The 22897-nt window shown below is 34.6% G+C and overlaps 1 protein-coding gene across 1 annotated transcript in view; it reads right to left on the reverse strand.

Annotated features, from left to right (window-relative positions):
* Positions 1-22897, reverse strand: part of TTC8 (tetratricopeptide repeat domain 8) — a 38278-nt gene that overhangs the window by 14298 nt on the left and 1083 nt on the right. Inside the window, exons 2-8 of the mRNA XM_021540971.2 lie at positions 16516-16545; positions 14671-14791; positions 12085-12148; positions 11777-11936; positions 10941-11030; positions 7164-7208; positions 667-752 (exon numbers count right to left, since the gene is read on the reverse strand). Of these exons, the coding sequence (XP_021396646.2) occupies positions 667-752; positions 7164-7208; positions 10941-11030; positions 11777-11936; positions 12085-12148; positions 14671-14791; positions 16516-16545 (596 nt within the window). The remainder of the gene's footprint in view (positions 1-666; positions 753-7163; positions 7209-10940; positions 11031-11776; positions 11937-12084; positions 12149-14670; positions 14792-16515; positions 16546-22897) is intronic.

Below are 22897 nucleotides of genomic sequence, written 5' to 3' on the forward strand. Positions count from 1 at the left end.
AGGGAAGAGTGTGAGGAGTCTTTCCCCTGACAAGGAAGGAGCAGCAGAGACAAACTGCTGCAACCTCCATTCCCTGTCCCCCTGTGTTGCTGGGAAGGGAGGAGGTAGAGAAAACAGGGAGTGGAGTTGAGCCAGGAAGAAGGAAAGGGTAGGTAGTTTTTTCAAGAATTGCTAATGTTTCTCATTATCCAACTCTGATCTGATGCTTGTGTATGGGGTGCCAGCCTTAGGTCTCAGCATATTTTTAACTGGTACTTCTTGGACAATGTAATTCTGGCAGAAAGTGTCTAACATGAATATTTTATTCTGTATTATTTCACCAATCTGAAGCCCTCATTGACAGATTATTTCTCAAACTAATAATGTAATATTTATTTTATGTGGTCTGTTTTAACAATAGTTCTTTGCATTTATTGACTGACTTTTCAAATAACTACTTTAAAATCCATTAGGCAATCTAAAGGCAAAATTGCAACTAATTCAGTTACTCACTATGGATGCCTTTAGCCTTTATCTCAAGCACTGGTCTCCTTGTACATTTAATTGTAAGCACAGCACTCTCCAACAAAACACTTTCTGAGCTATTTCTCAGTGTTCTGCATTGCCCAACCCAATCAGCAGGTCCTGCACTCACACTCACCACAGAAGAAATGAACAATGGCTTACCTATAGTAGCATTTTCCAATTTGGACTTTCCACCACCAGTCCTTGAACTGTGCATACTCAGTGGCAAGGGCTGCCAAATCTAGAGCCTTCCAAAATAAACCCATCATCTTAAAATTAATGTTTACACAAAGAAAACACAGTAAATACTTTCGTAAAGAGAAAATGTTTTGTTGTGCAAAAGTCCAGTTAACTTGAGGTGAAGGCACTAATTTTTGCTTATTACTTTTACATTTCAGTGCATAAAATAGCTGAAAGGATTATTTGTCCCTGTGAAAATAAGCAATCCAAACAGTTTCTTCTAAAGCAAAGAGAAAATAGAACATTAATTTGATCAGACTCCTGCAGTGCCACTTCAGAATACACTGACTATTTGTTTAAGCACAAACACTTTTTCCAAGTTTCTCATCCTTTTCCAGTAGAAGTTGTTAAAACCAAGTAAAGAAAGTAAAGTAAAGAAATAAAAGAAGAAAATAAAATAAGTTCAGTGAGTTTGAAATACTGTAGAAATTTTAATCTCATTGCTAATATCAGGTTGCCATCACTTCTGGAAACTCTCAAGTGTGTACAATAAGAAATATTTCTTCCTTCAAAAAGCCTACAATGTAAGCAAGTATTTTATTACATGAAAAACAGAGAAATTGTCTAAGAAACAGATATCTGTTGAAGATGGTGAAGGTCTAAAATTTCTTTTGTCTGGTATACTGGAAAAGCAGATAAATTAATCAATGTTCTCTGATCAGCCACCACAGCCAGAACCTACGGCCTTTCATGTTTTAGTTATAATTTCAACACCTCTGTTAAAACAAATATATGTCTTTTCTGTACCAGAACCTACCATAGAAACAGTTGTGTTCCTTTTTTTTTTTTCTTTTTTTTTTTTTTATTTCATTTTATCTCAGAACATCAAAGCCATGTTATGTTTGTTCTATTTTCAGGATATCATCAGAAGTAGAGTAAAAAGCTTTAGCAGAGTGTTTTTATAACAAAGAACCAACCTTTCTTGTCTACTTTTTTTGGTAAACATTTTGCAGACCATAGAAATCAGGAACAAGTTACCTATTAGGAGCAATATGTAAAAGTTCTGTGCACCAGTCACTCAGTAGCAGAGAAACTAATAATTCCAGGAAAAATTAATCTGAATATTGAAATGCTGTAAGAGCCCAATTTAGTGACATCTACGCCTACACTGGATTCCTGTTCTTTCTGCTTGCAAAATGAGTCTGCAAGAAGTCAATGGGTTTAGATCTGACATAATGAAGAACAGTCAGTGGAGCTATGACAATTTAGACAAGTTGCTCTCTTTTGGCTTTGTGAGAATGAAAGAATGATTTGTTTTCTGTAGCAATTAAAGATAAGTAGTTGCATCAGTGATGTCCCTAAGAGAAAGAGATAGCTGTCATCATTCCCAGCCTCTGTGACAGGAGAGAGAAAAATCAGGTAAACCTACAACTCTGAATTCATTGTTTCTTCAAAATAGGTGGAATCCTTGAAGGCCTTCAATGGCAGCTCTTATCTTGGTTGCCCTTTGTTTTATAATGTCCTTGCAAATTACCCAGAAGGGCCTTTGGATGCCATAACTATAACGGGAATAAGCTTGCTTCAAGACAGAAATGGTCCCAATGCCCTTCTGGACAGATTCCTCCTTTAACGTGAAGGTATCTAAGCATTTTTGTCCCAGTACTGGAAAATCTGTGAAAGTAACTGATGTTAAAACATTGGTCACTTCTGTTTCATTTACAAATGTATAAACAACGTGGGCAACTGTCAAATACCACATCTGCTTCTAATGCAGCAGGAGCAGCCACTTTAGAGGAGCAAGGATCATACTGCAAACACCATGCTCCAAAGAGATTTCCTCAGAGCTCTCTGATGGCAAGGACTCAAGAAGGAGGACTAAGTTTCAGAAAATGATCCCTTCTGTAGCTAGCTACACATTCAGGTTTCTTTCTGGTACCCTAATTGCTTCTGATAACTATTTTATGCAAAGCTAACGATTTTGCCTGTGATTGGAAAATGGGAACTAAGACTGCTTCAGGCTTAGTAGACAGTAACATCAGCACTTTATTTGTTGGTACAGATCCTGAACTCTTCCTGGGGTTTTCTACTAGCATCAAGAAACACAGCATGACTTCATTTTGAAGTTAGCTTATGAAATTTAATCCTGTTTTTATATTTTCCAATTAATGAAAAAGGAAAGGAATAGGAAGATCCCATTTCTGATATTTTACAAGCAATTACAATAACTTCAATCAAAAAAATCCTACTAAAGTTACAAATACTTCTTATAGGTGTTTCCCTGAAAAGTCTTTGTGCATGCTAATAGTTAAAAACTTTTGCTGGTATTACAAAAAAGAATCTTTTGACATGGTGGCCCTTAAAATATTAGTAAATAGATTAAAATAGTCTTTTAAAAGTAAAACCTTTCAACCTGCTATATCAGTACCAACTAACTAGCATATTTAAAATTTAGTTTGCTGCAAACTTTGAGTTTTCGGTTGTATAGTTTGAGTACAAGTCAATGTTCAATCTGCACAATGTGTTAATTTAAAATCAATCTGTAAGAGCAGTACTGATATGCCAGTCCTGCACTCCTATGTATTGCTGGACATTGGTGTACTCATATTAATAACTGAAAGGGAAAAACAGGATGGATTTGGAATTGGCAGGGACTGATATGTCCTTTTAAGGATTTTTGATTGTAATATGTATATTTTGATTGTAATATGTATATAAGTTCAAAATCTACACTGCTTGTCCTGAAAGTTTTAATAAACTTTAGGATATAACTCATCATCTGGACATACTGATGAGCTGAAGTTATTACTGTCTAGAGAACTTAGCATACTCAAGAATGCAGAGCCCATTTCAACAACAGACTTAACCCTGAGAAGCTTTTCTGAACAAATTTATTTTACTCTCAGTTCTCATTTTTGTGAAAATAAAAATGTTAAAAAACCCTGGTACTTGGTAAATTTTCTGTTTCTTTTTGAATAAAATGTTTTTTAAAGAATGAAAACTAATGTAGATTCTTTAAATGTATTTAGCATGATTCTGAGTTTCTTTTTTTAAGCATTAATTTCCTTAGCTAAACTGTATTATAACTAAGACTTCCAAATTATCTACCAGCTGTAACACAGTTTAAAACAGCCTCTAGGCTTGTGGCAATTAACTATTATATTGCAAAATTAAATTGGTAAATGTACAGTTGTTTGAAACAGTAATTTTATACAGAGTATTGTATGCACCTAGAAATTAGATAGATGGAAACAATAGAGAGCATCTGGTGCTTCTTTCATGTGCTGTTGAATGGCAGTAATTTTCCCAGCAACAATTATTGACTAAAGTCTTATTTGTAGACAAATCAACACCAGATAGTCTATAAAATAGCTGAGGAAATTACATTAGCAATTTAGACAATTTATTTTGGTGAGTGTAGTCTGGATTTCTATATTTTGTACATCTAACATAATTCCATTTCAAATAGATTTCTATCAGAGAGTATAAACTACAAAGTATTGAGAAGAACTAAGGAAAAATGAGAGGTTGTGACTTCTGGCCACAAGTATATATAGTGCACAACCTTTGTGCTTCCTCAGGACAAAGTGTTTTGTCATCATTACCCACCTGTGAAATATGGCAAAATACAATGTCATGGTCTACCAAAAAAAGTAGTAGCTGAACTATTTCTGGACAAGTCCTTGAAACTGCCCTGCTCTTACAGCATTTAGGCCATAAAATGGCTTTTAGAAATAGCTCAAGGAGTACAGAAAGTCAGTTATTAAGTATATGTGCTCAAAAGGAAACAAGTCAAGAACAATAATAGATAAAGAAATAGTATTTTCTTCAGACAAGTGGTTTAATTTTTCATTACATAAGACAAAAGACTTTTGAATATATTTTCAAAGTGTTGAAAAGCTCACTGCTTCTCTGTTCTTGCAGCCCCACATTTCTGATAATTGATAGATTACAGATATATTTAGTTTTAATTGGAACCAATTTCCTCACACTATTTATCCAGTTGAATGCACACTGATTAATGGCATTTCTCAAATGAAATTGCTGAGTCTTTTTTTTTTTCTTTCTATATACTGGTTGAATATGAAACAGAAGATAAATAATAAAACTGCCTTTGTTTCTCAAATAGTAATGCAAATAAGAACAGTACAGGCTGTTCCAGTTCAGCACAGTGACAAAGGATATTGTCACTACTGCTTTGTGTTTTATTTTCAAAACTGCAGGAAGTAGTATTCTATCCACACAGAAAGCCCAAAGTATAGACTTTTCAAACTTAAGTCAATTTCCCAGGCTTTCAAGCCTGTCAAGCACTTTCATCTCATCTCAAGCAGTGTTGTGTTTTAGGAATGTCCATTATCACACAGGAGCAGGAAATACAAAAATGTGAGAGATGTCAGTGAATGTTCTAACAAGTGATCAAGCAAGAGCCAGATAAACTTTAAAAAGTTAACATATGTGCTGTTTCTTTGATGAACTCTAAGTGACCAAATTATTTTCAGAGAGATATAAGATATTGAATTTGTGAAATGCCATTGCCAGGAGAGGCAGATAAACAGTGATGCAGCCACATTTTAGCAGACGTTAAAGTGGGTTTTTTTTAATAAAAATTAATGTAGACGAGGTTCAAAAGGAAGGGAGAACAGTTTGGAGAACGGAGTTATATTGCAAATGGTGAGGAAAGCACATCAGAAAAGTCAGTGAAAGCAAATGAGAGAAAGCAAACTGAACAGCTAAAAAGTATCTCTTCAGAGATACACATTACATTATAAAGACAGCTCATTCTGTGATGTGTGAATTCAATTCACAACAATAGTTTCTTCCAAAAAGATGCAATCATTAACCAAACACTGATCCCCCTTCTATTACACAGTAATGGTGGTGATTAAGCTGACACCTGTTTGCTTGTAAGTATTTATTCAAAAGGCTCAGGTGGGTAAAAAAATATAGACAGAACTCTTCCTGCAAGACAGTGATTTGGGATTCTCAGCAAGGATGTCAAAATACATGCAGTACAGTGCAGAAACATCTTCCAATTTTTTCTGGAGCTCTTGAAAAAATTACTTGCATTATATGAATCTATGTGTAGCCTACAGATCCTGCATGTTGTTAAAGTGCAGGCCCATGCAGCATCATATTGAGTGACCCTTTTATTCTTAGTGAACTGGATTTTCAGTAACAAACATCAGTTTTTAGTTACTAGTGGGCTATACCACAGGTACCGCCTTCATATTCATATTGGATATGTAAATGTTAATTTCTATTTCTCTCTGACATTTCTGACACTTGCACTTAGTGTTTCAATGATATTTTGGATTAATAGTGCATTACAATTCAATCCTCTTGAAAGAATGCTACGCAAAAAATTGACAGTGTACAACTTTAATCATTTGATGCTAGATTAAAAAGCTTCATATAGCAGTACATTTGGAAATTATTAGGAGCTATGTCAACAACAGCAAAATATTTTTGGTGTTTGTTATTGATTTACTGGAGAGTTTAACTCCAGATCTAATTGCATACCAGCTTGCAGCATTGCAGAAAGTTCAATAACTGTTTAGTCAACTATGCATTATTAGCATAAACTTCTTTCAAAAAAAACTTGAACATTTTGATTCCATTTCAACTGGGTGCACATATCTAACACAGCAATGAAATATACTGACAATTAATTCCATAAAGTGATCATTTCCCTGGGTCAACTGACAAAATACTTCTGCAACATTTATCTCTTTCTGAAAGCTTAAACAATATGTACCCAAACTTGATCTTTCCCATTCAGTGCAGTAACATAAGAAACACAGAAGAAAAATATTGGATAGGTTAAGAAGGACACTATAATTAGGAAAATATTTGAAGACTAAATGTTACAGACAATCATATGGACAATATAATTTTTCTCTTGATATCACAAAACACCTCAGCATTACAGATTTAAATTTCTAGAAAAAGTGTCCAAAATCCTATTGACATTTTATTTTTATATAGTTTCACCAAATACATTTTCTTTCTACTCACCCAAATGCATAAGCAATCATCTCAGGAGTAAAAAATGTCAAGTGATGTTCAACAATACCTGTTTTGTCAGGTATTTTCACCTTCTTCTCTTAATGGACAGTCTTTTGTAACTTATACTCAAGCCTCAGGACTCCGAACTTTCTAGGTAGTTCAGCTACCACTTAGGCTCCAATAAATTTCATTAAAATTTATTCATTAGATTCAGGGACCCAGTTTTGAGGATTAGAATGTTTCTCAAATGCTTCTCAAAAAAGATACCAATCCAATACCAAATATCTTGGTATTTGCCAATTCTCCTTCCTGAATATCACCCCTCTACGAAAGGATTTCTCCCTCTTAAATAACTGTTAATGCTTCACTTCCGTATTTGTGATGCTCTTCCTGGATCCTTAGCTTAGCAGAATACTGACAGAAATAACTGAATCATACATAATAAAATCTGAAAAGGGAACATATGAGTTACTTACATTTTTTATGTCATTTTCATGGTGAAAGATATATTCAAACAATGCCTGCCAGAAGAATATTTAAAACACTGTCATATTTGAAGAGAAAAATTTATAATATTCCTTCAGAAGAATACAGAATCTTAATTATGCTAAGCAGAAATTAATTCTTTGGGAAAACAGCCACATTCACAGATAACAAAGACTGACATTTACATTTATTTAAGACTCCAATAGACAAAAACTATAGATGTGCTATATTGTCATCACAGGAAAGCATCTTAATTCCTAATTTGTTACAAAAGATTAACAGGATCGTTTCTTATCTTTGGTGCTTAACTTTAAAACAAAAAAGACAGCTATAACTTGAAAGTGAATATATATGTGAGAATTTGAGAATATATATTTGGTACTATTTTAATGACTTTTTAACTGTAAAGTCAACCAGTGATCTAAAAAAAGCTTTTGGCAATAGTCACACAGGTGGTTATGTTGTGGCAAACCTACTTAAATTAAACACAGGTTTATTAAGAATGCAAGCTGAGCAATTTTGCCTTCGGAGAAAAAAAAATTTAAGTTCTACAAGATTCTGGGATCTGTAAAGGAAAAAAATTATTTAAAAAAATGTTTGCAAATGATTTTAAATAAATGCTGATAATACTGTGCTTCTGAAACAAACCATCATAATAACAAAGCTTAAATCACATTCATCAGCTTTGCTGTGGTTAAATGCTTATAAGCCCACAACAATTACACAGCAAAATAACTGCAGCTGTCTTTCCTCCTATATAAAGCTAATTAACACTACCTTGTAGTTGTTCTGCACTAGAATATTAGATGAGTATATATCAGGTAATGAGGGTGGCATTTTCAGTTAATAAAATGACATTGAAAGATACTAGATAACTAAATGGATACTGGAAGCCTCTGTTCACAAAAATGTATTATGGGTGCCAGTAACTCAATGTTCAATTGAGTTGAACCTTGACCTTTTGCATCAAAATCCCAGGTCTTAATTGCTTCAAAAGAACAGAACATTTTTCTAAATTCATTTAATGTACTCTAAAAAAAACAGGAGAAAATATTGTCCCATGAGGAAAGAAATACAGAACAAGACTTCAACCTCCTAAGGGCTTCCATGACCCTTCTGCCAGATTTTCTTAGACAAAATTATTAAAATATTTACCTTCAGTAAACTAGAGAATTACTAATGAATTGTCATATCTTGTGAGGAAAATAAACCACAACCTACTTTTCTTCTAGTTTCAGTCAGAAAAGACTCTGAACAGATGATTAAAAGACATTAAAGGATTATAAATAGTAACACATTTATAAGGAGCTTAGAATAGGTAGATAAGAAAAGAATAGACAATAAAGAAGTAGTGGAACATTTTCTCATCTAGTTCAGAGAATAATAACAATAATAACAGAGAAGCATTCAGTAGAAGTGTGTAAATCTAAAGCTACAAGAAAGATGTTTTCTTGCATGGCTGACATGAGGAATTTACTGCTTTTATGCACAGACTCTGCCCTTCAAAACGATTTAAGTGACTGAACATTCACTTGGATAAAAATATCTAGAGTTATCTTAGTAAGTCTATTAAAAATCCACAAGCCAAAAAAAGATAAAACTTTCTGTTTCATACCAGAGAACAGTTACTAACTGGGATTTACCAGAGGCTTTCTCTGGTGATAAGTGATACCTTATACACCTGCTGTGGTGTTCTGAGATAGTCTTTAACATGGTTAATGTTAGTCAAAGAGAAGCCACATTTCTATATACTTTAAAACATTGGAAAACCTCAGACAGATAATCTAACTTCAAAAAAGATACAGCGAGGCTACTTTGCAAACACATAAGGAAGAAGTATGTAGGAGGTATTCATATATAAACATGAATAGACTAGCTAATTATGTGAATTCAATAGCTGCAAGGTTTATCACCTTTATGCATTGGGAGAGGTGACAGCTCCAAAAATTTGAAACTTTAATCAACTATTCTTAACAGAGTGCAGTTTGCATTCTCATCTCCTGCTTTGGTTTTAGCCTTACTGTTCTCTTGTTTAAAAAAAAAAATATATATAAATCCATGTTGTTCTGAATTTAAACTTAGTTCTTCCATTCTGTGTGAAATGTTAATGTCATAATGTATTAGCTTCATAATAATGACAAGTACACTTGCTGCCTATGGATATGTCTATGACTGTTAATTTACATTTTTTGGCTTAAGCTTCTTTTCATATGAAACTGAAGGAAGACAAATCTGCCACAGAAAATGCTAATTAAAACCCAAAATTGTTAAAAATATGTATGTTTCTCATTCCTGAGAGCCGTTGTTGAGAATATTTCCTCTGAAAGCTAACATACCTACTTAAATAGCATGTAGTTAGTAATCACAATTAAAAGCTAGCTGTCTTCAAGCAGAACTAAGCCTAGTTTTTATAAATGTGTCTTGTGCTTCTTAATCATTCCCAGGTTTCTTACATTCCCCTATTTCCCAGACTGTAATACTGTGTCTCTAGGCTGATTGCTGGCAGGGACATAACTGGACAAAAAGCATGCAGTATTTTTTTGGCACTGATAACAAACTGATTTGTAACTGCCCTAAGATGTTAGCCTGGAAGTCTTTGACTACCTGACCAGACTAGATCATACTATATTTGATACCTATTCTTCTGCCTAGTTTGGTTAAGAGACCAAGGGACAACAATGCAAGCAGTAGGTGAAAGACACAGTGCAATTACACAAGATTTATGTCCTTTGAAAACCACACTGAAAAGCAATGCCCTGCATCAGTCTAGATCAGGCTTTAAAAAGCAAAGAAATTTCCTGGTTGTTTATGGAAAACTAAAGTTAACTAAAGTTTTAGACTGGAAGAGCTACTTCCACCAGCACATTATCAGATACTATCAGTTTTGTTAACAGTGTTCACCATTAGGTTTCTCAAAATAGACTAAATTCATACTGGTTTGTCCACCTTTAGGCTGAGAGGCAAATACAGCTCCCTAGAGTGTGTTTGATACCTTGTGCTCCCTAGAGATAATTGCTTGATACGTTGTGCAAAATGAGCTGTTGGCCTCAGTTGAACAGCTGTTTTTTATGAATACACTATGCACAGAAAAACATGTTCAACCATAAAGCTAACTGGTTGTGTTGGGGAAAGATTCAACTGAAAGACAAGATAAATCTTCTCACAACTTTCAGCTCCTTGCCACTTGGAGCTGAAACCTGTAAAATGGGTGGATAACCTGCAAAAACCTGTTCTATTGTCAGACAGTTTCACTGACTGCCAATTATATGATCTTAACTGAAAATGAAGAAATATTCTGAACAAGTAAATGGTACCTTTTAACATAAAAAGTGTTAACTCATGCCATAAAAGCAAAGAAAAAAATCCAAACATTGTGAACATTTTTAGGCCAGGATTGCCATCTATTTCTACACAAAGCCACATTTCCAGACATTAAGGAAGGTTCTGCTGATTTTTTGCTCTTGGCTTATTTTTTTTTAATATTAGTTGCCCTTCATCACTCCTAGATGCACAGCTCAAGATTATTAACCAGTAGAACATTTTTTCCTATACAAATGTTTTTGCTAGGTTATACTTTCACCTCTTTGGACATAGCTTCAATTTCAAGTCTGGTAAACACTGTCAAAAGGTGAGTAACACACTATTTTTCTGAAGTTAATATCTAAACCACTGTTCACCATTGTTTTTATCCCAAATCCCACGTACATCAGAATGACACCAGGAAACAAGAAAAAGATATCACAACACTAACTAGAATTGTTACATACCTTTGCCAGTTTGGGTTTCTGAGCATATTTTGTTAAATTCAATCGAGACAGATTTATGAAAGGGCCATCTGGATTTGTTAGCAGGGAAGCCTGAGTGGGAAAAAGAAGTTTTTTAAGCGAGAAGATCCTTACATTTTTCCTGAAGATTTTCAGAATATTATTAGTATAAAAAAACCACCAAAATTCAAAAAAAAACATTTGTAGATTCACTGCTCTACTGAGCAGTGCCGACTCTTCCTTTTTCTTTTCTGTCTCTCCCCACTATATCCACGTGGTGCCTAAGCACGTAGCTTGGAAGTTGGGATACATAACCAAAAAAATCTTCAATAAATACTTAGGAAGATTAGTTTTAACCTGCAATAGTGAGAGGATGCCACATTTTGCCATTATTGTGATTTTAATATGTATTACATGCTCATGCTGGTTGCAGTTTATTAATTTTGCCAATAGAACAGGATAAATTAATATAGACTATTCTTCTTATCTTTCAAAGTGACAGACACTGAATACTTATCATTTGTAGTAGACACTTATCAAATCACAGTCTTTACATGGTCTTCCATTAATAAATACTTGTCTCAAGGAGTCTGTGAATTTGGAATTTATATGAATCTTGATGAATTTGTGAATTTACGTACATTTTTTATATAACCGGACTAGAAAATGCACAGGAAGTTATATTTTCAAACTCTATTTTGAAAAGAATTCAAAATTAAAAATATTCACCTCCTTCAAACTTGAGTTTAGATGAAGCTTTTAAATAAACTACAGTGCCAGTGTGCCAGGACCCGTGACCAAGAAATCTTGCATTCTGGGAAGAGAGGCAAGCAACTCACCGTGCCCGGCCTGACATATCCCCCAGAAGCACTGGTGATGGGACGAGCTGTGAGAGCTGTTCGAGGCGTTCTTATCGCCTGTTCCATGGTGCTCGGCCGTCCACCCTGCGTGCTGGGTCTCACAAACCCTGTAATAGGTCTTCCTGATTGAGTCACGGGCCTGAAGATGTTAAGTACATTATCCTTACGTTAGGAGGTATTTACTGATAGAGAATCTAAACAGTTATATCCAAAGCATTTCATTTTCAGAAGTTTATGATTTGTTCATTTTCAACTTGTCACATTTTAAAAAATAAACTATCACATACCTAACAGCTGGGCTGGGTCCTCCACCTTGGCTAGTTCCAGGAAGTTTCAAAGATGTTCCTGGTCCTACAAAATAAAAGCATTCCTCACTTCACTTTGAGATATTACTCCCTTGTCCAGAGGACTTGAAACATGATTGTGTTTTACAATAAACAGTAAACCAGAAATTTCTTTACTCAGACTGATGGGACAAAGAAGACAAATCCCAAATATTGTGTTCTACTACTAATAATTTGATAGACTCTTGAAAGAAACCTGAATATTGGTTTTCATTCTTTCACTGTCTCCATTCTCTTCTCTATCTCACCTGGAGGAAATGAACAAGTGCCTATGTGGATGCCTACTGGAATTGACCAAAACAATTTTCAAGAACATCTTAGAAACACCACACAGTGTTAAATGTAGAAAGTTACTGAAACAATGACACCAGGCTAACTTGAAGTGGTATATTTTCTATCTGGCACCCAGACTTGAGTAAGCAAATCTAAACCTTCACCTACAGAGTAGATGGAGAATGTTATCTGATGATACTAGACCCTGGTAAGCTCCCCACCTACAATTTAGAACACTGTCAAGTGTGATCTCATCCATATCCAAAGGCCATCAATGAAAACACTGAACCAGCTTGAGCCCAGGTGAACTGATGAAAGGTTCCCCTTTTCACATATTTCTGTTTTGACAGTGGACCGTTAAGAATTACTAGTTCCTGGTCATATGGTACAACAATGCTCAAGCAAGGACACATGAAGCCAGTTGCCCAGAACCCTGTGTAGGTGGCTTCTGGATAGGTCTAAGGAGGCAGACTCCACATTCTCTGTGGAGTCTCCTGAGTTTAAGTTTGTACCCACTGACTCTGGTCCTGTCCCTAGACACCACTGACTCTGTTGTGCTTGCGCTCTGTCCAGCGATTTCTGCGCTTACCCTTTATGCAAAAGTGTAACATTAGAACACCTCAGATGTATAAAGAAAGTAAAATCAAGGTGTAGAAGAAAAACACATTTTCTGCATGACTGTTGTCTAGTGTGCTGACTACAAAAGAGAAGTGGATAACTAGAAAGGCTTAAGAAAAAAGTTTCAAGACTCAACTCAAAAATTAAAAGATACAGCTCAGAATGAGAATATTGTTTAGCTTATCAAAGAAAAGATAACTGGATGATTTAATGACAGATTTAACTACTTACTTTGGAAATCCACCTTTGAAAATAACTTTGTATTAGGCACAAAATGTTCACAAAGAAGCAACAGGTGGAGTTATGTTGATAATTCCCACTAAAGATATGGTACACTGATAAAATCTATTAAATTTAATAATTTACAAAAGACTGCAGGGGGTTCTCTATCTTTGATAAGTTCTTACACTTTCTGAAAAATTATATACTAGCTCAGGCACACCTAGCAAATTTGAAGCACAAATAGCAAAGTCTTATCTCAATGATTCAGAAGTGCAGGCTACACTAGTGTAATAATTTTCTTTGGTTTTGAAATCTGTGACACACTGTGCAGAAAGTCATCTTTTTTTCAGTTTCAACATAGTATGAATATATTTTTCCAGAATGCCTTATTTCTAAATAGTATTAATCAAATTGTTTTTCTTGGAAGATAATCATTTTGGAAGATAATAATTTTGTGCCACAGGGGGCACAAAATCAAATTAAACTCCAGATTTTATTACAACTGGGTTTTAAGATAGATATCTATAATTAGTTGATCACAATGCATAAACACATCTCCAATACTGCTTGACTTGTGGCCAAGCATGTAATGAAAATCTTAAAAAATGTAAGAAGATAGATACACAATTGCCTATACAGACAAGAAAAGCTTTTAACACTTCAAGTATCAGTTCTGGTCTATTTCCAGTTCTTCCCTTGAATTCTTTGACATGGTATGTGGTTGAGAGCCACACTTAATAAGTTAAATAAAAATTTCCATGTGAACTGTACTAAAGAAACAGAGAAAAATAGAAATAATGCAAAAAAGTAGTAGAAGACAACTAAGTATTGTCACCTTGGAAGGGAATTGATGAAGCTGAAAAATAATTGCACAGAAGAAACAATGGCAGAGCTGAAGAACTGCTCTGTGAAGGAAGAGAAAAATGAAGCAGAGAAAAGCAGAAAGAAAATCCATTCAGATAATGTTTGCAGGACATGATGCCAAAAGGTGGTATCTGATTGTTGTCTACACTACAGGCATATGGATAAAATTCACAGTACACCGAGGGCAGATTTTTTTCTCTAGTTTCCCACAATGCCTAAAGAAGCCAGAAAGGAGCAAAAGAAATCAACATAGTGATGGAAAAAGCAAGTGACCACTTGTATGCTCACTACATTTCTTTAAATGCAGAAGAAAAGCTGACAAAACACAATTGAGCATGGTCTGAACTCTCATCTGACAGGCCTAAGAACTACATCAAGAATACATGATGGATCTCAACACTGCCATGCAACCATGAAACAATCTAAACTGCTTTTTTTACCGATACTAAATGCTGTATCAGGTCACCTCAGTTTGTACTATTCTAGATGACATAAGAGATGGCCAAAAGAGCTCTTGTTTAGTCAATGTATTTAACTGAAAGTCAATCTTACGTGCAACTTGAGCAATGGCATTTTCATCCAGAATCATCTCTGCGATTCCTTCTTGATCCATATCAATTTCATCCACATACACCATTTCTGTCAAAGCTCGTGTTTTCAGATTCCAGGCAGCCTGAATAAGGATGTCAAAAGTAAAATATCTTCAAGACACTAAGTAAATAATCTATTCAGCAATTTTATCATTTCTTTATTATTCATTTCACAGCTTTACTAGGCTTGAATAAGGTATTGATTCAAACAGCTGAGTATATCCATCTGTCTGATGGAGGCATAAAAGGGGACTAAGTCCTTTGTTCAAATCATCAGCTGTAAAACACTGTATAAATATATACCCTAGGCATTTCAGATTATGAGAGGATTGGAATCCATTTTAGTGACCCGAACTGACAAATTACTACATTGTATGTCTTGGAGGATAATCTGAGCAGTGTGGAAAGGCAAGCATAACTCTAGCCTATGTGACAAGCTTTGTGTAGACTGTGAAGACACCTAATCAGTGAGGAGAAAAAAGAAAACAGGAAAAATCAGTAGCAGCCATATAGAAATACCAACAAAGTAAGTGCAGGTCCAACCACTTTAATAATTTGATATGCTTGTAATATACTCATAGAACTGGCATGATATAGGAAGCCACAAGACCAATTCTTGATCTTCCATCAGATATTGAACAGCTAATCATAAATTTTACAGACTAAAAATCACTGCCAAAATAATTAGATTTGCTTCCTTTCTAACATGGATTACAGCAATCTGGTGGAAAAGCATATTTAATATTGGCTAAGACCTTTCAAAAGAGAAACAAACTATCTGAATAGAAATAAAGGTCAAACACATGGAAATGTTTGTTCCTTAAGTAAGAAGTATGAGAAGATCTGAAACTCAGGCTTATTTAATAATTTAAGTAATCATTTAATGAGATACTTTTCATTAACCCTGCCTTTTCCTCTAGACTTCCCTTATACTTCTATGCAAACCCGTGTCAATCAAAAAAAAAGTGCATCTAAAGATGCCAAAATATTTAACTATTCTTTTAAAATGTGCTTTCTTCCAAGCAGAAGGACTTCAGTCAGCTGATTTAAACACAATTAGAAATTTTTGTTCAAGAATGAAGAAAAGGGAATTCAGCAGGATGATCTGTATAATCTTATGGAGCTGTATTTAAAGATACCATTTTACATTGCATTTACTCTCTTCTGACTGTAGGCTGGAGCCAAAAGATGCCATCACCTGCCCAATACTATTCTTGCTATTGCAATAATTGAGAGCTAATGTGGGCAGAGGGAAAATTAATGAATTACTCTCAGTCTTCCATCACTTATGCAAATCATCATCATACACCTACAAGGCCTCCAGACTCTGCACAAGGTAGGCAGTGAGCCTGAGCTGCAAGAGCAGGAAGAGTACAGGTAAGAGCCCACCATTACATGCATTAAATAAAACATGAAAGTGAGCCCTAAGAGCACAAACATTGTTCTGTCTGTGAATACATGTCGTTTTCTTCCTAATCTCATCTGCAGATGAAGGTCATTCAGTTCAAGGTAGATTAAATTTAGCTTTTAGAAAGCACTGAACTGCTGAAAAAAGATATAGAAAAAATATGAGAGAAATAAAATTCTATCACATATAAAAGCTGCCTGTTCAAAGTATCAAAAATCTTCCCCTTATCAAAAGTAATGCCTTACCAATACAAAAAAAAAAAAAAAAAAAAAAAAAAAAAAAAAAAAAAGCAAGCTATTGAGGACTTAACTACAAAACAAGTATTATTCAGTGTATCAGAATTTCTTTCCAATTCCCAATGATTGCAACTAATAATTGTATTTATGGAAAGAACTTTACCTGAAACACAGTGTATTCAGAATCAAGCTCCTGAAAAGAGAGAAAATAAAAATTAAGGAATGGAAATGCCAAATAATAAAAACAACAACACAAGTGTATTTATACTCTGTGATGACCTCATTTTGCACATTTTCTCGCTGTACAAATTTTCATTTTATTACATTATCTCAACTTACACACATTATGAAGCTAATCAATGTTTTGCACAATGAAAGTAAATTTGCAGTAAGTGTATCTTTCTGATGCCTTTGCTTTCTTGCTTCTGCTGAATCTAGCCAAATCTTAGATTAACATGCAAGCATTCTGAAGCTGAAAAATGATAGATTAAAAGAAAATTAACTTGGAAGATGAATGCACATTTCCTAAAAATTAACCAGATTATCACACCATGGTTTTAAGAATGCCTACTTAATAAAATCCATTTTTGCACACTTTTTTTAGCTGCTGCTGGTGATCACAATGATACCACTCAAGAAGACAAAAGAAAATTTTGTCACTTTTTCATGGTACTTTTGTGACAAAAATGATGTATTCACTGCACTTGGACGGTATTATTGCAAGTGGAATAAATGTCAAATTAACAGCCTGTTGCACTACCCATAAAAACCAAAATAAAAGCTACCAGATTAAGTTTACTGTAAGTGAGAAAGCTGGAACTTGCATCTATCTGAAAACTTCTGGTAAAATTGAGTAAATACTGACAGGAAAAATGTAGGTTTATCACCCACTAATGTGTAATTATCATGGTTACATAATATTTAAACTACCCTTCACTTCCAGGGACTGGGGATGAGTTCTTCCTAATGTATTACTTTAGCTTTAGACAAGGAAGGTGGGAGACAAATGTTACTTTCTCTAAATCACTGATAGTTTTTTGTAGTGTCAGATCATTTCTGCTCCTAGAGTTAGTGAAAAATTTCTTGCATATCTGGCATTGTGTAAATCTATCACAATTAAACCAACTATCTCAGACTGAATATACAATCTTAAAGTAATTCAGACTATAAAGGGACTTCTGAAGGTCTCTAGTCCAAAGCCTGCAAAGCAAGGGCAGCTATGAGGTCAGTTGAGGTTGCTCAAAGTCTTGTCCAATTGCATCTTGAAGACTTGCAAGGATGGAGGCTGCACAGTGCCACTGGGCAACCTGCTCCACTACTGACTATCCCTAGAGAGAAATGTTTTTGTTCACACCAAGCCAAAGCCTCCTTCACTTCCCTGCATCATTGCAAATGGTCCCTGGCTCCATTTTCTTGATAACCTCCTCGTATGTATTAGAAGGCTGCTATTAGATCACACCAAAGTCTTTTCCCAGCTCAAGCACTGCCCTGCTACTGGCTTGCTTTGCAGCCAAGACACAGAGCTGGCTTCTGTTCCACCAGGAGAATGGCAATGTCAAGATCACCCCTCTGTAGTACAAGACATGGTCTACTTCCAATTTGAACCTTTTTACTCAATTTACCTTTTTACTTTTTACCTTTTACTTTCTATGACAGCAGGGACCTGGAATACAGGTGAAGAACATCTTCCTTCTGTAGTGTGGAATTGTGGCCTTTAAAGGATTGCATTTGGAGCCAAAAAGTCGTTCACTGATATTAGAATGCATAACACATCTTACACATTGAGTATTCTATGGAACTAAACATTAATTCAGGAATTTATCTCAGTTTACTGTGATGTACCTGGGCCTGACTAAGGCACTGAAACTGGTTTTGCATTTTAGTTGCATGATTAAATGAACTACTACAATTCTTTTATGTATAACAGTTTTTTTCTAAAAAAAAAAAGAAACTATTCAGCTTTCTAAGTAATAAAGGACATTGAGCTATTTCAGCTTACATTTTGTTCACCCTATTGTGTCTGAGTATTACACATATGAAGATGGTTTTAGAAACAGTAGGCGGTCTTCTATACCATATGTGCTACAGTAACTAATGAGGACAAGTTAGGAATATTATGTCAACACTAATACAAAAACACCTTGATGTTACAGATGTGTATCTTACTTTAGGCACTGTTAATTACCTTAAAAAATAACTTAAAAATCAGACAAATTTGCTTATGTAGGAGCACTTATATTACTATAAAATTCAGAAATTACATTCCTAGTGATTTTGGCAATAAAGTAGAATTGGTCAATAATACTAAAACCATTGCACTTTCATAATTGTAGGTCACAGTATGCATTGTTCATACATATTAATACATTATTTCAGTTTTTGACAAGAAATAACTTTAGATTTTAAATAACTGTCAAGCAGGTAACAGGATCCTCAGATTAAACAAAAATATGGAATAACAAAAATTACATTACAATAGTTTAACATGGGTGGATCCAGCAGTTGCTACACATGCAAGTAATCCACAGGAACTAGATTTCAAATAAAGAGTTCTTTGAGAGGATTAACAAATAGCATTGCCCTGTAAGCTTGTCTCTCAAAACAAAAGCTCAAATTTATTATTCATTTACACATATAAAGCTCCCTTGAAAGTCAAAAGATTGTAAAACCAATGAAGGCACTACTTAATCCAGATCTCTAAATCCACTGAGGGCACTTTAATATTAAAATGCAAATTCAGTTTATTTGAATACAAAAAATACTTAGAAAAATTAAGTTTTTGATGCTTGAAGCCTAGAAGAGGGAATATATTATATACCTTTTTATAATAAGGTTTCACTCTACAATTAGTTTTAGGTGAGTACAATTTAATACATGCAAAATATTAAATTAATTTTATTCTGAAAATGCTCTTCAAATTATTAAGAGCAGAAACACAGAAAAAAAAACAAACAAAAAACCCAAACCTTTACCCAGGAACAATGACTTCACTCTGTGTCACTATTTTAATGCATAAATTTACAGTCTCTTGCACCAGTAAGTGATTTCAGTTGAAGATGCTTTTCCAAATCAACTTCAATGCCCATAAAAATAACCATGATAACTTTATTATGACCATACAAAAACCAGTTTGCAAATTATAGCAGCTGGAAGTTCAACATGGGAAAAGGAAGGATGAATGAACAAAAGCAAATCCTCATAGAAGACCATTAATAAAGGAAGAACAACCACTATATGTCTATTAATTATATGAGGCAATTTTTTTTCTATTGTTAAACTAGAGCAGGCCTCTACATGGGTTCTGTTTATTGCTTTGAATCCTACATATGGAACACAAAGAGTAATCAGATTAGGTGACTAATCAGGATGATCAACAGAGACAGTCCTGGATTGTATTTCCTCTAGGTCATGCTATTACTATCAACACAGAAGACAAGGGCTGTTTGCTTACAATAGGAAATAATTAAACTGAAAACCAGTATTTTATGTATTTCTATGACCAAATGCCAGTCACACAGAATACAGTTTTTATTTATCCTGAGATAACAGAGAAGTGAATTCCACCAGTACCATTCATATTTCTAATTCTTAAATTAAGAAATGCACAGGATATTTTATAGAAAAAAATTCAATCTTCCACAAGATGTAACCCAGTAGCAGCTAATTATTCTTCTATCACAATGTTATTTTTTAAGAACTCTTCAGGAAAACTTCACTGATTTTAAAACATTTCAATTTTGTTGTTGTGCTCTTTAAGAATTCAAGATTTATAATGGCACAGTATTTGATACTACTATGTAAGAAAATATCTGATTCATGCCTAGTTAGCAAAAAGGTCAACAAATACTTTAAAAACCTCATAGGGCTTACTGCATCTGGCGACAGGGTTCAAAGAGAGTTCTGCACCAATTAAGATAGCCTTTAAATGTCTGCACGTGTGACAATTGACTGGATCATCAGTAAACTTATTTTTAAGATCTTTATATCATCTTTTGCCATGTTCTTAAAGGAGAACTTGTAATTGTATTTGTGATACAAACATATCCTGAATACTAACCTATATGTACAGGCAGTGGTAAATCAAGACATAGGTCAAGATATACTGGTTAAGAAAATTCCTTACTACAATTTTAAGTGTGGTGGCAAAAATGCAGCTACTTCTAAGGCTATTGTAAAAAGCTTGTTTCAGCAGCCCATAGCTTTAGGACAGTGCTGCAGATGCAATGGAGCAGGAGTGGTGCTATCACTTAGCAGACAAGCTGGGAAAAAATGTGCAGGCTTTCACACAGGAAGGGACATCTCTTTCCAAGCATGAAAACACTCTCCAGTTGGGCAATGTTAGTCACTTCCTTTACTTCCCTGCTGTTACACTACATGTTTTAGAAAGTAGAAGGCCAGTTCCCTGAGCATGAAGTTGTGACCTGTAAGACTCACTGTTTAACTCAACCTGTGCATGTGTTTAAAGGACATCAGCTCCTGTAGCTTAAATTATATCCTAATGCATGCTGTTCAAAGAAGTGAGTTCCTTAACAGTAACTCACTGTCAGAGGCTACTGCTCCTACAAGATCCCTCTTTCTCTGGTTGCAGAGGTTGGGAAGCACATGCTTAGCAGAATATGGGACAAGAGGATAAGAACAGATGGCACAGTGATTAAAGCCACTGAGTATTCCTCATGCTGCACAGCAGCTCACTTAATCCAAACTTTCTGCAAGTGTTGTCATTTGTCTGTCTGCTTTCCTGGTGCCCAACATGACATATCTTGGGTTTGATTTGCAGAAGTGCTACAATTAAGAATCTGACCATTAAATCTGCTAGAATTGCTATGTGGTTTTTAAGCATTAAAAAACACACTTACTGGGTTAGGTACCAAAAATTATGCATACTTCATTTTAGATAATTTGCCAGCTTATATTAAAATACTACCAATGTAATTGACACAGATGGAAAACAGCACCATTTTCTGGTAGGTGGCTGAAGATGACAGAATTAAAGTTCAATCAAAATATTTAGGTACTGATTTCATTAACATGCCATTTCAAAAGTAACAGAGATACCAGAAATCAAAATCAAACATGCTGAATTTCCATTTATTTATCATCTTTCAACTTGTTCTTTAAGAAAATCTCTAAACTGTTATTCCTTACATGAAATACTTACATAGAGTATACTTATAAAATCCACTCGGTGTCTGCAAACTTTACTTGAACATTGCTGTATGAAATCCTTTCAAATACTGAAACATCTGCCATGCATTTTTAAACATGATAGAGGAAGACTGATATTTCCCAATCACAAATAGATAGACTTTCAAATACTTCTAGAAATCATTCATTCCTGTTTAAAATGAGCTCTTAATAAGGATTCCTCAATATTATATAAGGCAAGAACCAAACTAATCTTATTTCAAATTTGCCTCTCTTCCATCTGAACTTTCTGGTAGGTTTGAAATGTGCTGCTGCTGAAGAGCACCTTTTTCACACAGAACTATGAATAGGAACACAGTTCTCAACTGAACATATCCAGTCATTTGCATGCAACTGTGGCCTGAAAGTTTCTCCAAAACTTGATATTCAGAGACTTCACGTAAGACTTCTAAGAGCTTATGATTTGATCTGGTATAGACAATGTTCACAACCCCACCCTCCATCACTTCTTAAAGGAAATTATCTTAACTGTTTTTCTTCTTTCATTCTTATAAAAGGTGACGCTTATAGGCTGGCGTGAACATTTCAAATATTAAATTAGGTGATAAATTGTTTGTCTCAACTTAGTACAGAATTTGGAAAAACTCTCATATTGCTGGTATATAAGGTCCTTGTTCTCTAAAGAAAATGTGTACCTTGTTTAATAAAACAATTTGATTTATGTACTAAAATGTTTTACCGTGTGTGATCTATATTTGGAAGAAGGAAAACCAATTAGGATCTACATCAGAGAATCCCAGAATGTGAAGGATTTGAAATAGACCTTTAAGTTCATCTAGTTCCACCCTGCCCTTGGCATTGACAGAGACACCCTCCCACCATACCAGGTTGCTCAAAGCCTTATCCAACTACATCCTGTCACTGCTGTTTTGTTAATTTCCTCCTAAGCATTTTTTCTCGGCCTCATACATCTTATATTCCTTACTAGTGCTACTAGTCCAGCAGAAGTTTGGAGGTGACAGGTACAGCAATACCATTTTATACTTGAGCTTAAGCACAGAGTAGAAATGCAGTTGTATTTACATTACCGTGTTGAGATCATAGATTGAAAAATGTTTTACTCATTAAAAACTTTATAAATTAAGACCAACAGAAACATTTTGCTCTTTACAACTTTTATGTACTGTTATCTGTGCTGTTTGAAGAGTTTCTTTCACAAATCAAATATTGTCCTTCCATATGCAAAGATCACATATATAAGACACAATAATGTAAATACATTAAAATAATACAGCACTAGCATGGAACTAATACTGAGTCCCATTTAGGGCTCAGGAATAATGTTCTTGGAATACTTTCTCCACTAAAAATGTCTCTGCTGATGGCTCCTTGGTAGTGCC

The sequence above is a fragment of the Lonchura striata genome, chromosome 6 (genome assembly GCF_046129695.1).
Source record: "Lonchura striata isolate bLonStr1 chromosome 6, bLonStr1.mat, whole genome shotgun sequence".
Lineage (NCBI taxonomy): Eukaryota > Metazoa > Chordata > Aves > Passeriformes > Estrildidae > Lonchura > Lonchura striata.